The following is a 14,130-nucleotide window of genomic DNA, read 5'->3' on the forward strand; positions in this document are numbered from 1 at the left end:
GTAAAGGGCCCTGACAGCCTCTTCCGACAAGGATGGCACAGCCTGGGTCCGAGGCCCCGTGCCCCAATCAGTGCGGCCACAGGAGCCCGCCAAGTAAGATTGCGGACCTGCGGGCTGGCAGGGGACGGGGCGGCGGGGGTTGGGGGGCTGTTCCCGGGAGATGGGGTCAGAGAGCAAAGACCGCCCAGGTCTTCCAGGGCGTTCACCGCCTCTTCTGGGTGGAAGTCAGTGCAAGGGGAGAAAAGAGTGTTCATGACCTTGCCCCTTCCCAGCCCTTTGCCACACTTTCTGCCAGATTTCTCCCTAAAACTCTCTCATGCGTTTAAACACCCCAGGAAACGCCTAGGCGGGGACGGGGAAAAGAAAGGGCTTGTGCCTTTCCAGAACAAGGCTAAAGACAAGGAAGGAACAGAGGTCGGGGAGGGGAAGAGACAGCCGCCCCGCTGGAGTCCTGGCCTCCATCCAGCATCTGGAAGCTGCACAGACAGGGGGTGGGGAGGTGCAGACGGTGGGGAAACGACCCCCAGATGGGCCCGCAGGGGCAGCGCCCCCCACCCCGCGGCTGTAACAGACACTGGCAACTGTGGCTTTCAGTTGTCCTTCTAACCTTTGCTGATTTTCCCTCAAAGTGATGCGGTGTCTAACAGACACAGAACTTCTCATGCCACTTTCGCAGGCAAGTGCAGCCGGTTTACCCTCTCTGCTGCTGCTCCACGAAGGGAGGGCTGCTCGAGCTGCGATGCTAGTGGCCTGATTGCGGTGTAGTCAGCTCTGTCCCCGTCTTTGCAGAGGCAGTAATAACCCACTGCAGCCGTCTGGCTGGGTAATTGTGGTTCCACGATGGCTACAGGGCAGTGGAAATTGTTCACCGCAAATTCTCTAGAACTGTAGTCGCACCAGAATGAATGAAATGTGCATTTTCATCCCATTCACCCCTTTTGTAAATTAAGTATAGAAGATACATTAAAGCACTGTTTCTGTTATGATGGCAAAGCAAAGGGGAGACAGAAGGCAGACTCCTGCCTGGATTCCCCCACGCTCTCCTTTCGAATCTCCTCCCCTCTTTCTAGCCTCCCTAGCTTGGTTTCTTTCATTGTCTTCTCCCCCCACTCTTGTCCGGGCAATGCTGGAGTCCACCTGGATTTACCCTTCTTGGCTGACATCCTCTATGGGAACAGCCACGCCCACCACAGGGCTTCAAGCCTACATAAGGCACTGATGGCTCCCTAACCGTACCACTAACTCTGATGCTCTGATTTTCAGGCCAGAGTATCCAACCATCCACTAGCTAGTTCCATTGGATGTCCCACAGAGGTCTCAAGGTCAACATATACAAAATTACAGTTCTGGTCCTCCTAGACTTGGCAATCTCAGGAGGGTCCTGGCTGCTCAAAGTAGAAGCGCGGCAGCTTCGCTGACACTTTAATTTGATCAACAGATCTCATTGATTCTCCCTCCAAAGTTCCCCTTCTCCTGAGTGAATCTGACTCTTCACACCCAGTCTCAGGTCTCCAGCAGGCACTCTGCACGGCTCTGTCCCCCACGGCTAGACGTGTTTCCTTCCAAAGGGTGGTCCTGATGTGTTACTGCCCAGCTCGGGGCCAAAAATAAGAGGAGGTTGATGATGACTACTATAGGCTAATGGTATTGAACTATTGGTGTGGGATCTTAAGTGTTATATTAATTCTAAGGACTGCCATAAATAACTGAAAACTGGGGGCCTAAAACAGCAGAAGTTTACCCTCTCACAATCTGGAAGCCAGAAGCCCCAGAGCAAGGAGCTGGCAGGGCTGCCCTCCCTTGGATGGCTTCCAAGCAGAATCCTTCCGAGTGCCACTCTTCCAGCTTCTGAGGCTGTTGCTGCTCTTGACTTGTGACCTCACCAGTCCCGTCTCTGCCTCCATGGCCACATCGTCTCCTCTTCTGTTTTAAATCTCCCTCTTCCTCTCTCTTGTAAGGACATTGAAATTGCATTTAGGGCCCCCTGGATAACCCAGGATAATCTCTTCATCTAAAGATCCTTTATTGCATCTGCAAAGATCCTTTTTCTAAACAAGATACCATCACAGGTTCTGGAGGTTAGGAGGGGAGCATATCTTTTGGGCCCCCATTCAGCCTACTATATATGTGCTTTAAATTTATCTTCTCCTTTACTCCTCACAATGCCAATATGTAGTTACAATTATTAGGTACTGTTAATACCTGCCTATCAATTTATTGTGAAAATAAAATGAGATCAGCTACATGGAAACGCTTTATAAGTACAATGTAATACACATGTTAGTTATTAATTTACAATATTTTCAAAACTTTATGTGTTCACAACAGTTGGGGGGGTCACTGCAGTTAGCAGAATAAAGGTCACAGATGTAGCGGGGACAACAAGGCCTCCCTGACCTGTCCTGAGCCATTTCTCCCTGTTTTACTCCCCGTGAGCCTCCCGCTTTCCTGATGCTGACTCTCACATCCCATTCCATTTCTTCTGCAAAATTCCAATTCCCCTGTCAAACTCCTACTAAATGAGGTCTCCGCTCAGGTGCAATCTTTTCCATGAAGTCCTGTTTGGGTGCACCCTTGATGTCCTGTATCGCATCCACACAGAAAGAATCGCCATCTCCTCAGGGTTCCTAGGATATAGAGGACATCAGCATGTTTATAAATGTGTGCTCACTGGATATTTGTCATCTCCACTTGCCTGTGAGTTCCTTAAGGCCTGAACAGGTTGTCTCTGTCCCAGAGCCTAGCATGGTTCCTGGTCCATGGGAGAGGCTCTGGACTTGTGTGTACACTGAACATGAGAGACGGAAGGCAGACTCATGGGAGAGGTGAACACGGAGTTACAGGAAGAGATACTGAGACACCTGCTTCCAAGAATAAAGGCAAGAGGCAGCAGTGACACATGCTGGGCACAGATTTTTAAAACTGTAATGATAGATTTTTAAATTAACATTTATGTTAGTAAAGAGGATCCTAATAACATTTTATTTTCAGAAGCTATGTCAATGGAAATAAAAAGCATGGAAATATAGACCTGACAAAGACAGCTGTAGTAAGAAAAATCATTAAATTAAAGGGAGCTGTACAAGAAATTGAGCATGCCTCTGATCAGTTTAGTCATCCAAGCAGGTTAGAATTAGAGAGAGGGAGACCCACTGGGTCTCAGGTCCTAGGATCAGCCAGGCATGCCCCACCTGCTGCCTTCTGGAATAGGATCTCGGCAGTCAAAGGCTGCCAGCTGCCAGCCCCCAGCCGGTCCTCAGAGGGGGAAAGACCGCAGGTGGGGGCATCCAGGGATGGCTCTTTCTCAGCCATGTGATTGATTGGGAGGTGCTGCCTGGACCACTGCTTTGCCAGGGATTTTGAGACAAATCTGGGCCTAACGGGAAAGTGATCTGGCCTGGGTGAGTGGTGTTTGCCTTAGGAAAGAAGTGTGATGTGATGTGGGGTCTCTGTGAAGAGGGTCCTTCCTGATGCAAGAGTCAAACTTAGAGGCTCAAATCAGGAAAAGGGGAGGCTTTTTTAAAGAGCTGGCCTGCCTCCTAATTTCTTCCCACTTACTTGTCCATACGTGAAACTCTCTTAACAAAGAACATTTAATTCTGTTATTGGACTAAAATTAAAGCATCAAGTGATTCCCACTGAAGGAACAATGTCATTTCTTGTAGAGTGGGGTCAAGCAGAGATGCCCAGAGTCTGAAAGGGGAGGGATGCAGGGGCTCAAGCTTGACTTCGCCTGGGGAGCCTCTGGGTGGGACTGAACCTCGACCAGCACGAAGGGCGCAGGGAGATGGTCACAGATGGGCAGATCCAACTGCCTGGCAGGGTCCAAGGGCCCTGTTATATTAAAAATGAAACCTGGTTGGGAGGTGAGGAGATGAGCAGTAATGTACACAGATGGCAAAGCCGAATGTGTGGCCAGGACGCCATAAGCTAGGCAGGGGCAACGAGGCTTCAGGACGATTTGGAAATCGAGGACGTATGTGAGAAAGGTCTTTACAGCGCGCGTGGGAACAAGCCCAGGAAGTGAGGTCGCGCCGGGGCCCTCGAGGGAGGTGACGGGCCCCAGGGAGCAGCTTAGTCAGACGTTAATGCAAACATTTCAACCCAGGGTTCTAGTGAACTGTAAAAAGTGATAGGTAACCACCCAGATAGGAAGAATGAGAGAATGACTGAATGACATGTGAAATACGTCTTCCCAAGAGATCTGGTGGTACCTTGCGGACAGCAGGAGATTGGGGCAGTAAAATCCTGTTGTTGTAGTGGCTGCCTAGTGGTGAGTTCTCAGCCTCAGCCTCCTGCACCCCGCCAGCGGCACTAACCAGGGGGAGCCCCTCCCACCTCCTGGAGGCCCTTTCTTCCTTTGGCCTTTGGGACCCCACGAGCTCCCGGTTTTCCTCTCGCCTCACTGACCGTTCTTAGCTTCCTTGCCTGGCTCCTCCGCATCTCCCCAGCCTCTTGATGTTGACGCGCCCCAGGCTTTGGCCTCTGGACTCCATCTCCTCTAACTATACTCCCTTCTTGTTGATCTCACCCCCCCCACCCCGTCCACCTTGGCATAACACACCTGCTGCAGAATCTTGCACAATCATTACAAAGAATGAATCAGAGCTACACCAGACGAGTCTCCCATACAACCCTGTCAAGTGACAGACGGAAGGAAAGGGACACTGTGTGAAATAAAAGCCTATTTCATAAAACAAAATGGTGAGAGCTAAGACCCAACAGTCAATGTACATATGTATTTACAATGTATATTGTACATTATGCATATTGCAAATAATAGAATTCTATACATTATACATATATACATGCATATGTAAATTTCTGTGTGAGTGCACCAGCAGGTATATAAATATGGACAGAACGAGGTACAGCTGTTAACAAGAACTACCCAGGGGGAGGGTGATAATGAACCGAAAGAGGGAGGCACGAGAAGGTGCCCAGCATAAAACCTGACATGTGACCTGTGAGCCCCTTTATGTAAAACCATTTCACGCGTTCATCGATGTATCTAATAAGATGCATAAAAAAACTGGTTACTGAAACAGTTGTAGTAGGCATGTTAAAAATGATAGCATTTCAAAGGAGCTTCCTGCTTTGAACATATTGCTTGAACTCTTTAAAATAGTATGTACAAATTATCAAGAAAAAAGCCATCAGCCTGTTTTATTTAGGGGAGGAACTCAGATAATTAAATTGAGCTTCCCCTCTTTCCTAATAGAGGCCACAAGTTGGCCTTTATTTCTTTAGACTCTAAGATATTATCCAAAAATTTCTCTCTTGCAAAACCACTTTAATTACTAAAACGTTTGATCAAAAGAGTCTGGTATGCCATATTTTGAACTGTTTATTGTACTTTCAGCAGGAGACACCAGCTGGGATTCCTATGCCACCACAGTGAAGACAGCATTCACTCCTAAGACAGAAGCAGCGCCTGCTCTAATTCGGTAGGTCCCCATTTGTGTCAGATTGATACACAGACTGTAATCTGTTCACCCGTCTTCTGTTATTCAGAATTCAAAACCAAAGGAAAAAATAAACAGATTCATAAAAAATGTACTCAGGTAGTACCTATTGCATGCACAGCTCCCCTCCAAACTCCAGAAAGGGATCCCCCTTCAAATGGTGTCCAAACCTCCTACAGGAAAACTGAGAATATTAACACATGGGCCCTTGACAAAGCAACTGTGTATCGTGCTTTACAGCAGAGCCAGCATGCAGGTTGATAGGACAGTGCTATCTAAACAGAGAGCAGGAAGGAATCCGCTACGGCATGAAGAGCAGGCAGGCAATGACAGCTGAATGAATGATGAATGGAGAATTGTCAGCACTTCCACGACCGATGCTACTCTGGGAAGCAAGACGAAGGCCACAGTCCCTCACCCTGACCTTCACTCCCCCAGTTACTGCTGCCTAAGGCGGCGCCGGCTTGTGAGTTCTCCGATTCCTCCTGAACTTCAGGTGGGGGGTATTTCTATCCATCAGCTGTCTCAGTAAACTCACGGGTGGGTGAACGAGAGTGGGACGCAGAAACCCCGTCACTGCTCCTCAACCAACAGTAGGTGGGAGATCAACAGGGAGAAACTTCACTTGCCTGTGTTGACTCTGTGAATTGTTTCCGATAAAGACGATACTTGCATCTTAAAAGTTCAAGATACTGAAAACGCAAATGCAGACGTGGGCTCTGATCTCAGCTCCTGGCTCCAACCCTTTTTAATTCTGCTACCCTAGGCAAATAACAAGCCATCCGTGGCTCCGTTTAATGGTTGGCGAGGGGGGAATGATGAACTCTACCTATGGTCCTGAGGCCAAGATGAAAACAGTAAGATAGCAACTAGCGAAATGCAGTTACTCAAAAGTTTTTCACTCATTTTCCCCCAGCATATGGGATAGACTTCCAGAAAGTACAGGGCTTCAAGGCCCCTAATTTCTGAGGTTTTATTGGTCATTCTACTGAGTCACATTATGTCTTCTAACTGGGAGGTTTATTATCTCACAGTAATGATGATGCCAGCTTCCCAGATAGTGACAGTTGTCTGAAGAAGAAATATTTGAGAGAAAAGCCAAATGCGTACTAATGGAGTCTAGGTCAGTGGTCTTCAAATTCACATATTTTTTAAGTTCACAAAGAAGTTTTTCATCGTAAGTTAAAATAGTTGCAAAAACTAGATATAACTGTGTTGAATAAATGATTACACAAAAGTCATGTAAAATACTCAAAAGATTCAGAGAGGAATTACTTCCTATCCTTCAGAAAAATAAAAAGTACTCACAAAAAAAAAATTGTTGCAAAAGATAAAACTTCCTGTCTACCCCAAATACTGACATTTTATAATAGTAAGTCACTTATTTAAATACAACCAGTGGGTAATCTGAACACCTTAGCAAACTGATTCTAACTATGATGCTTTAAAAAAAGTATATGAACAAATTCTTCTTTAATAGGTAATTTATTTCCTTACTTTTCCTTCTTGAACTCTTATTCCCACTCCATTTCCTCTATAGAATTTTATTCTGTTGTATTATATTTTGTGTTTGAAAGCAATTTACTGATCACTCCATTATGCTTCTTTCCAACTATCTTAATATATTAATTGAAATTAAATTTTAAACATGTTATGTGACTGAGTTATAATTAATTTTAGTAAACAATTGCTCAAGGCAATAAATACATTACAAATGTTAATAATTACTAAACACAAAAAATAAAGTTTTTGGAATTGCATCTTAATGAGACAGACAGGGCTGCTCTGTTTTTAATTAGTTTTTGTATCCAGTTTTGAGTGTTATTTTTAGAATGAGAGTGCATTCAGTGTCAATTGTTTTTCTGCTGCTCTCTTTTCAATTTATAGATGCTAGTTTGAGAAACCTTGTTCACAAATAGGTGAATGAAAGGCCATTAGTGCAGCACGGTCATTCAGGGCTCTGAATTCTTTGAGTTACCCACCAAAAGTAATAAGGTGATTTTTAATGACTGATTGGCTGACAACCTGCTTGGGTATGCCTTCAATTTTATTGAAAGCAAAGAATTAGATGATTTGTCATCTAGTTATTCAGTTATTCCCTATCTGATTTTCTGAGAAGTAACCAGAAAAGGCACGTCTTAATAAATGACTACTACATTACGTCTGTTACTCTTTCACTGGGAAGAAACTTGTTTAATTTTTTTCCAGTTTTATTGAGAAAATAATCGACATACATCACTGCATACATTTAAGGTATACAGAATGATGGTTTGATTTATATACATGGTGAAATGATTGCCACAAAAGGTTCAGCTAACATCCATCTTCTCGTACAGATACAATAAAAAGAAAAGGAAGAAGAAAAAACAGGGAAGAAAATTCTCTCCGTGTGATGAGAGCTGTTAGGATTTATTCTCTTAACAACTTTCCTCTTTATCATGCTTCAGTGTTAACAGTAGCCATCATACTGTACATTAGATCCCTAGTACCTATTTTTCTTGTAGCTGGAAGTTTATACCTTTTGACCACCTTCCTCCACTTCCCCCTCTACCCACCCTCTGCCTCTAGTAACCACAAGACTGACCTCTTTTTCTACGTTTTTTCTTTTCTGGTAGATTCCACATATAAGTGAGATCGTACAGTCTTGGTCTTTATCCGTCTGACTCATTTCACTTACTGTAATGCCTTCAAGGCCCATTCATGTTGTTGCGAATGGCAGGAGTTCCTTGTTTGTTTATGGCTGAATAATATTCCATATATACGTACATCTGAAAGTAGACCATTCCTATGAAATCTTTTATAAGCTGAAATAGTGTAAAGTGAAAAAGCAATTACCATTAATTTATGTGGGAAATATTTTGAGCATTCTCAGACCCAAAAAAATAACCTCCCTTAAGCTTTTCTGATACCTTAGGACACATCTTACTAAGAGATGTACAAAATAAATTGAGATAAAGCACAGTTTCCCACAGACACAGTTTAAAAGTACGACAGCTTGATGCTGAGATGCTGAGTGCAGCTTCTGGGGAAGCAGCGTGGTGGGACCATTCCCCCTGCTTGCAGGGGGTGCTGCCTTTATAACAGTGTGCTGCAAAACAAATATTTTTGCTTTTCACCTTTCTTCATGAAGCAAAAATCCTCTTTGGATTTCTTTTGTGTAGCGAAAACAGGTGCTACCATGGATCGTTCATAAAAGCCGAGTGGTGTAATGCAAACTTTAGAAAGGTTACCTGTGCCACAACTTCTTTATCCATTCATCTATTGATGGGCACTTAGGTGGCTTCTTGGTCTTGACTATTGTAAACAATGTTGCTATGAACATGGGAGTACAGATATCAGAAGTTAGTGTTTTCATTTCTTTTGTATATATTCTCAGAAGTGGAATTGCTGGATCATACAGTGGTTCTGTTTTCAATTTTTGGAGTATCCTCCGTGCTGTGTTCCCTAGTGGCTTCACCAATTAACAATCTCACCAACAGTGATGAGGGTTTTTTCCATATCCATGCCAGCATTTGTTTTCTCTTGTCTTTTGGATGGTGGTCATCCTACCAGGCATGAGATGATGTCTCACTGTGGTTTTAATTTGCATGTCCTAAATGACTAGGATATAGTACATTTTTTCACGTGCCTCTTGGCCTTTTGTGTAGCTTCTTTGGAGAAAATGTCTGTTCAATTCCTTTGCTTAGAAAAGCCTTTATCCCTCCTTTGTTTCCGAAAAACAGCCTCACCAGGTATAGGATTCTTCATTTTCTTTCGATATTTTCAACATGTCATCCCAACCTCGCCTGGCCTGAAAAGCTTCTGTTGAGAAATTTACCCACAAGTCATGTGGCAGGTCCCTTGTATGTAAGTTCTCTCTTTTCTCTTGCTGCTCTCAAAATTCCTTCTTTGTCTTTGTTTTTTGACAATTTAATTATGATATGTCTCAGGGTAGCCCTATTCAGATACAACCTCTTTGGGGGTCCCTTGGGCCTCAGGGATCTAGGTGTCCATTTCTCTCCCCAGGTTCAGGAAGTTTTCAGCCATTATTGCTTTAAATAGACTCTTATCCCTTCCTCTTTCTCTTTTTCTAGAATTCTTACAATGTGACTATTGTTCTTTTCATTGTGTCCTAATATTCTTTGGCCAGGTAAGGCCACTGCTTTTGCTCTTCAGATGGGGGAAGCCACAGACTGCCCTCTGTCCGAGTGCCACCATGCCCAGGGCTGTTGGGTGGGCTATGCAGCTTCCCATGGGCTCTGGATAGTATCCCTGGTCGGACAGGCTGAAGGCTGCATTCAGTGATCAGCGGCGCTGGGAATTAGACTCCCTGCTGGGCACAGCGGGAGAAGCAGCTCTAAAACTGGTAAGGTTCTTTATTGTCTGAACTTGAGCAGAACCGCACCCGAGTCCCCTGGCCTGGCTTTGCAAGCTGTCGGCTCTGACTGCTCTACTCTAAGCCAGAGCGCCACTGGGCTGTGGCCAGTCCTTCTGGCCAGCTTGGGCCAGAGACACCTTTTCCCCAGTGGGTGAGGGAGTCTCGGCTCCCTTTCCAGGCACAGGGAGACTGGGAGCGAGGGCCAGCAAAACTTCTCATTTGAAGATCTGAATCTGAACCAGGCACATCTGCACCCCTCGGAGGTCCCTGATCAGAGCACATGCCCGCTTCGGTTCTGCAGGTGAGCAAAGTCGGCTGGGTTTTCTCCTTGGCCACAGCACGTATGAAGTCTCTGCCAAGATCCATGTGTCGGCTGCTGCGAGGCCCTCTCCTCTCCGTCACAGTCAGATTCCCAGTTGGCCGGGCCCCTTGCATTTCCCTTGAAATACAATGGCTTGAAGTCGGAATAGGGGTTCCCAAAAAGTAACCCCAGTGATGGGGGGCTGGCTGGCTTCTCTGTTCTTTTTTTCCACTTGAGGGACCAGAGGCTCAGGGAAGACCTTTCTGCCTGGTTGCACCTGCCTGGAGGAAGGGGGACACGGTCAGCGTCAACGTGTAGTGGCTTCTCTTAGCTTCTGACGCGATCTTTCTTGGTCTGGTTCAGAGGGTGCCTCAGCCTCACACTTGTGTTCTAGGATCCTCTCAGGAGTGTCTTGTTCTTGAATAGTTGTTAGTTGCTCTCCTGGGGTGCGGAGCAAAGTCAGGACTGACCTATGCTGCTATCTTGGTGACATCATCTTGTCTTATTTAATATTATATACCCAAAGGGACTTGGAAAATAGGGACATTAATTTCAATAAATGTTTTCCAATACAAGCTTTTTTTTTTTACAAAAATGGTTTTGTCGTCACACATACTTCAAATATATTTTTATCAAAATCTTGGAGATGAAGATTTAACTCATGCAACTTATACTATGTTTACTTAGTTGGTAAAATCAGCCCTTGTTGTTAAGCCTAAGTGATATTAGGTTTACTGCCTATCGAAATAAAATCCAAATACACTTCTAGTTCACATAAATGTTAATATATGTTTTGAAGAATATTATGACAACTACTCATAAATTATGGCATGCGTATTTTAGGGGAGATTACTAAAAGTAGACAGGGAAAGTGGGCAAAGATTCAGGTTTAATATGATTAATTATACCCAAGTAATAAAAATATTGCAATGAAATGTGTAGCTAAATATGTAAGTTATCTGTGAAGTAAGGAGTATGACAAAAAAAATGCAATGTTCCTTAATTAAAGAGATCCTAATATGTGTAGAACTCTGGTGCTTGACTTGGGGAATAAAATTAAAATTAAATAATAATGTCTAAAAATCAGAAATAATTTCTTGAATTCTTTAGACACAAAGTAAACATTCACTATGTGTTTAATGAAAGGGAAAGTTATATACAGTGAAAATTAATTGGTCTGGCAAACCAGCATATAGTTTCATGTATTGTTCAATATTTTCCAGCATAAAATAAAGTGAGGAATGGTTATACTGGAGTAAATATTTCTAATATAACTGGGTTTAAAAATAAGATTGAAATGCCTTTTCAAATGATGAACACAAAACCTGAAACAAAAATCATAAGATTTTTAGGTACCACTTTTATCCAGTAAATCTTTTAAAATTTGGTAGTCTCAGAGAAAATTCCAGTTATATTTAAAAGAATTAGCGTCACCACCCTGTAATGCTTCCATCTACTCAAAGATGTCTCTCTTTCCAGATAGTAATGTGTCCTAGGGATTTTTGTTTTAAAGCTGACAAAATGCTTATCTTTAAATATGGGGGAAAAGAAGAGACATTTTAAGCATTCTGTATTATTTGCTCTCAAGGATTCTCCCAAAAGAGGGATAACAATTTATAGTTATTAGGAGATGAAAACTAGATGTTACTCTCAGCCACAGTAATCTGCAATGTACCTAAATTCAGAGCATCCCCACAGAGGCCATCATGCCCTGGTTGGAGCACCATTGGAACCTCTCTCAGAAACATGGAGGACCTAGGATGGCAAGCCCTAGGCAATTGGATTGCAAGGTGGCAGTGGCATTGCTGAGAACACTATGGAAGTTCCCCTTCACTGGGCACCCCTCTTATGACTTGACGTGTGATGCACTTTAGTAAAATCCTACAGTGAGATGGGGAAGGGAGAAAGAAGTGGGGGAAGGAAAACCCTGCCCAGATATGCCCATTTGTTCTCAGGCAGATACACGTTAAGAAAGAGCATATTGAGAAATGGAGATATGAAAATGGATTCCTTCCAGGGGTCTTGTGCTGAGTCCCTTTGGCAAATCATCATGTACCTTTGATTACTTCAGTTGGATGCAGGACCATGGTCCTGCTTGACGCTACACATCTGAGTGACAAGTAAAATAGTCCATCATCCAGATATGCCCCACTCGCCAGATGTTTGATTTCTTACAGACTTAATCTCAGTCTAACCCGGACCTCTTTTAAGAAAAGACAATATGAAATATTTTAGACACATACAAAGGAATATCCAATGAACCCCCAGCTATCGCCTAACTATAATAATCGACAATACATGGGCACTTTTATGAATACCCTCCACCCAACCTTCCCACTGGATAATGGTGGAGCAATTCCAGGCATTGTATCGTTTAAATTCCAAATATTTCTTGTGTTTCTCTAAAAGATAACAAATCTTTATAAACATGTAACAATACCATTTCTCACTTAATGAAAGCAATTCCTTAATATCAAATGGCCAATCAGCAATCAAACTTCCCCCAATCGTCTCATAATTTTAAAAAAACCAGCTGGTTAGAAATTGAATCCAAATAAGGTCTAGTCTTTGCATTTGGTTATTATGACTCTTACCTAATTTAATCTACAGGTTTCCCCTCTTTTTTCAAAAATTTCTTTGTTGAAGAAACAGATCACTGTTCTGGAGTTTTATGATTTCATCCCCACCATGTCATTTAAAATATTCCTCCTCTCACCTATTTCTTGTAATCTGAGATTCCAAAGACTTCATCTGATTCAGGTTGGGTATTTTGACAAAAATATTTAATAGGTGGTGTTGTGTATCCCCATCCAGAGTAAATAATGTCTAGTGGTCCCTCTTTTTGAACTGTGAATGGCAATCACTGATCATTGCCTAGATGCCTGATTTCATTAGATACTTGCAAACCAGTTATATCCCAATTATTTTATTTCTTTCTATAGACTGGAATATTTCTATAGAGAGAAACTTCAAGTATTCTATAACACTGAAGCACTATTTTATACAAGAGAGTACTCAGCTCTTCAAAAAAATGTTTTAAATTAATGAATTTCAAATTTTTATTCTTTTAAATTTCATGTTAGGCCTCCCATACTTTTGTTAAGAACCTTCCTAAAATACAAGATTATTTCTTTTCAGGGCAATCTGGAAATTAAATTATTTCTGGGATCAATCTAGCTAATCTTTCAAAAAATGTTAAAGAGTTAAATTATTTGACATGTGTTCTGTTGTGAGATTTGATCTTTAATCCCTTATTCTAATATATATACTATCTTTTCTCATAGTCAAAAGAGTATCAGAAGATTAGGATATACATATTCTCTCAGTGATCCCATTCCCAATCAGACACACTACAATGATGAATACGTTTGGAAATCATATTCTAAAGATGATTTCATCAAAACTGGGGTTTCAAGAGGAATGAAGAGCCACAAATCTCACTCTAACCAAGTAAGATAATATCTACATAGCTGTTTAATTTAATACTGTATCAATAAGCCATAGGAATGAGATTTTGAATATATCCCGAAGATCCTTCCTCATCTAGAGATTTATGCTCTTTCTTAGACTAGTTTTTTGTCCACACCCTCACATTTATCTCTAACCTGTAAAGGTGCCACCTCGATGCATTCAGGAGATAAGAAGGCAGTGGAAAGGATAGCATTTGATGGATGAAAGGATGCAAATGACAAGGAAGAAGATAGAATAAAAGGCGATGGTCCTGTTTTTGACTTGGAAGGCTGGACATATGCTGGTACTGTTTGCTGAGCAGGAACATGAGGAAGGACCAGGTTTGGTGGGGAAAGCAAAGGGGAAAACGGGAGTTCAGTTGAAGATATGCTGGTTGAGCATATGTCCAATAAGGCAGTTGAAGATACAGGTCTGGAGCTCGCGTGGAAGAGGTGAGCTGTCGATGTAGATGGGAGTCATTAGAACAGTCACACACACACCATGTAACTTGGTTCCTCATGGCACCCACTCATTATAATCTATTTACCTCCTAAATA

General features: G+C 42.9%; 1 protein-coding gene across 2 annotated transcripts in view; it reads left to right on the forward strand.

Annotated features, from left to right (window-relative positions):
- The window catches only part of TEX26 (testis expressed 26), a 30,563-nt gene continuing 16,433 nt past the window's right edge, over positions 1-14,130 (forward strand). The window contains exons 1-3 of one of the 2 annotated variants that reach the window (XM_073213129.1): positions 1-93; positions 5,363-5,447; positions 13,408-13,573. In XM_073213129.1, the coding sequence (XP_073069230.1) occupies positions 33-93; positions 5,363-5,447; positions 13,408-13,573 (312 nt within the window). In that variant the 5' untranslated portion in view covers positions 1-32. Of the gene's footprint in view, positions 94-5,362; positions 5,448-6,532; positions 6,589-13,407; positions 13,574-14,130 lie in introns of those variants that run through there. The other variant, XM_073213408.1, reaches the window with a different exon arrangement.

This window comes from Manis javanica, chromosome 1 (assembly GCF_040802235.1).
Source record: "Manis javanica isolate MJ-LG chromosome 1, MJ_LKY, whole genome shotgun sequence".
Classification (NCBI taxonomy): domain Eukaryota; kingdom Metazoa; phylum Chordata; class Mammalia; order Pholidota; family Manidae; genus Manis; species Manis javanica.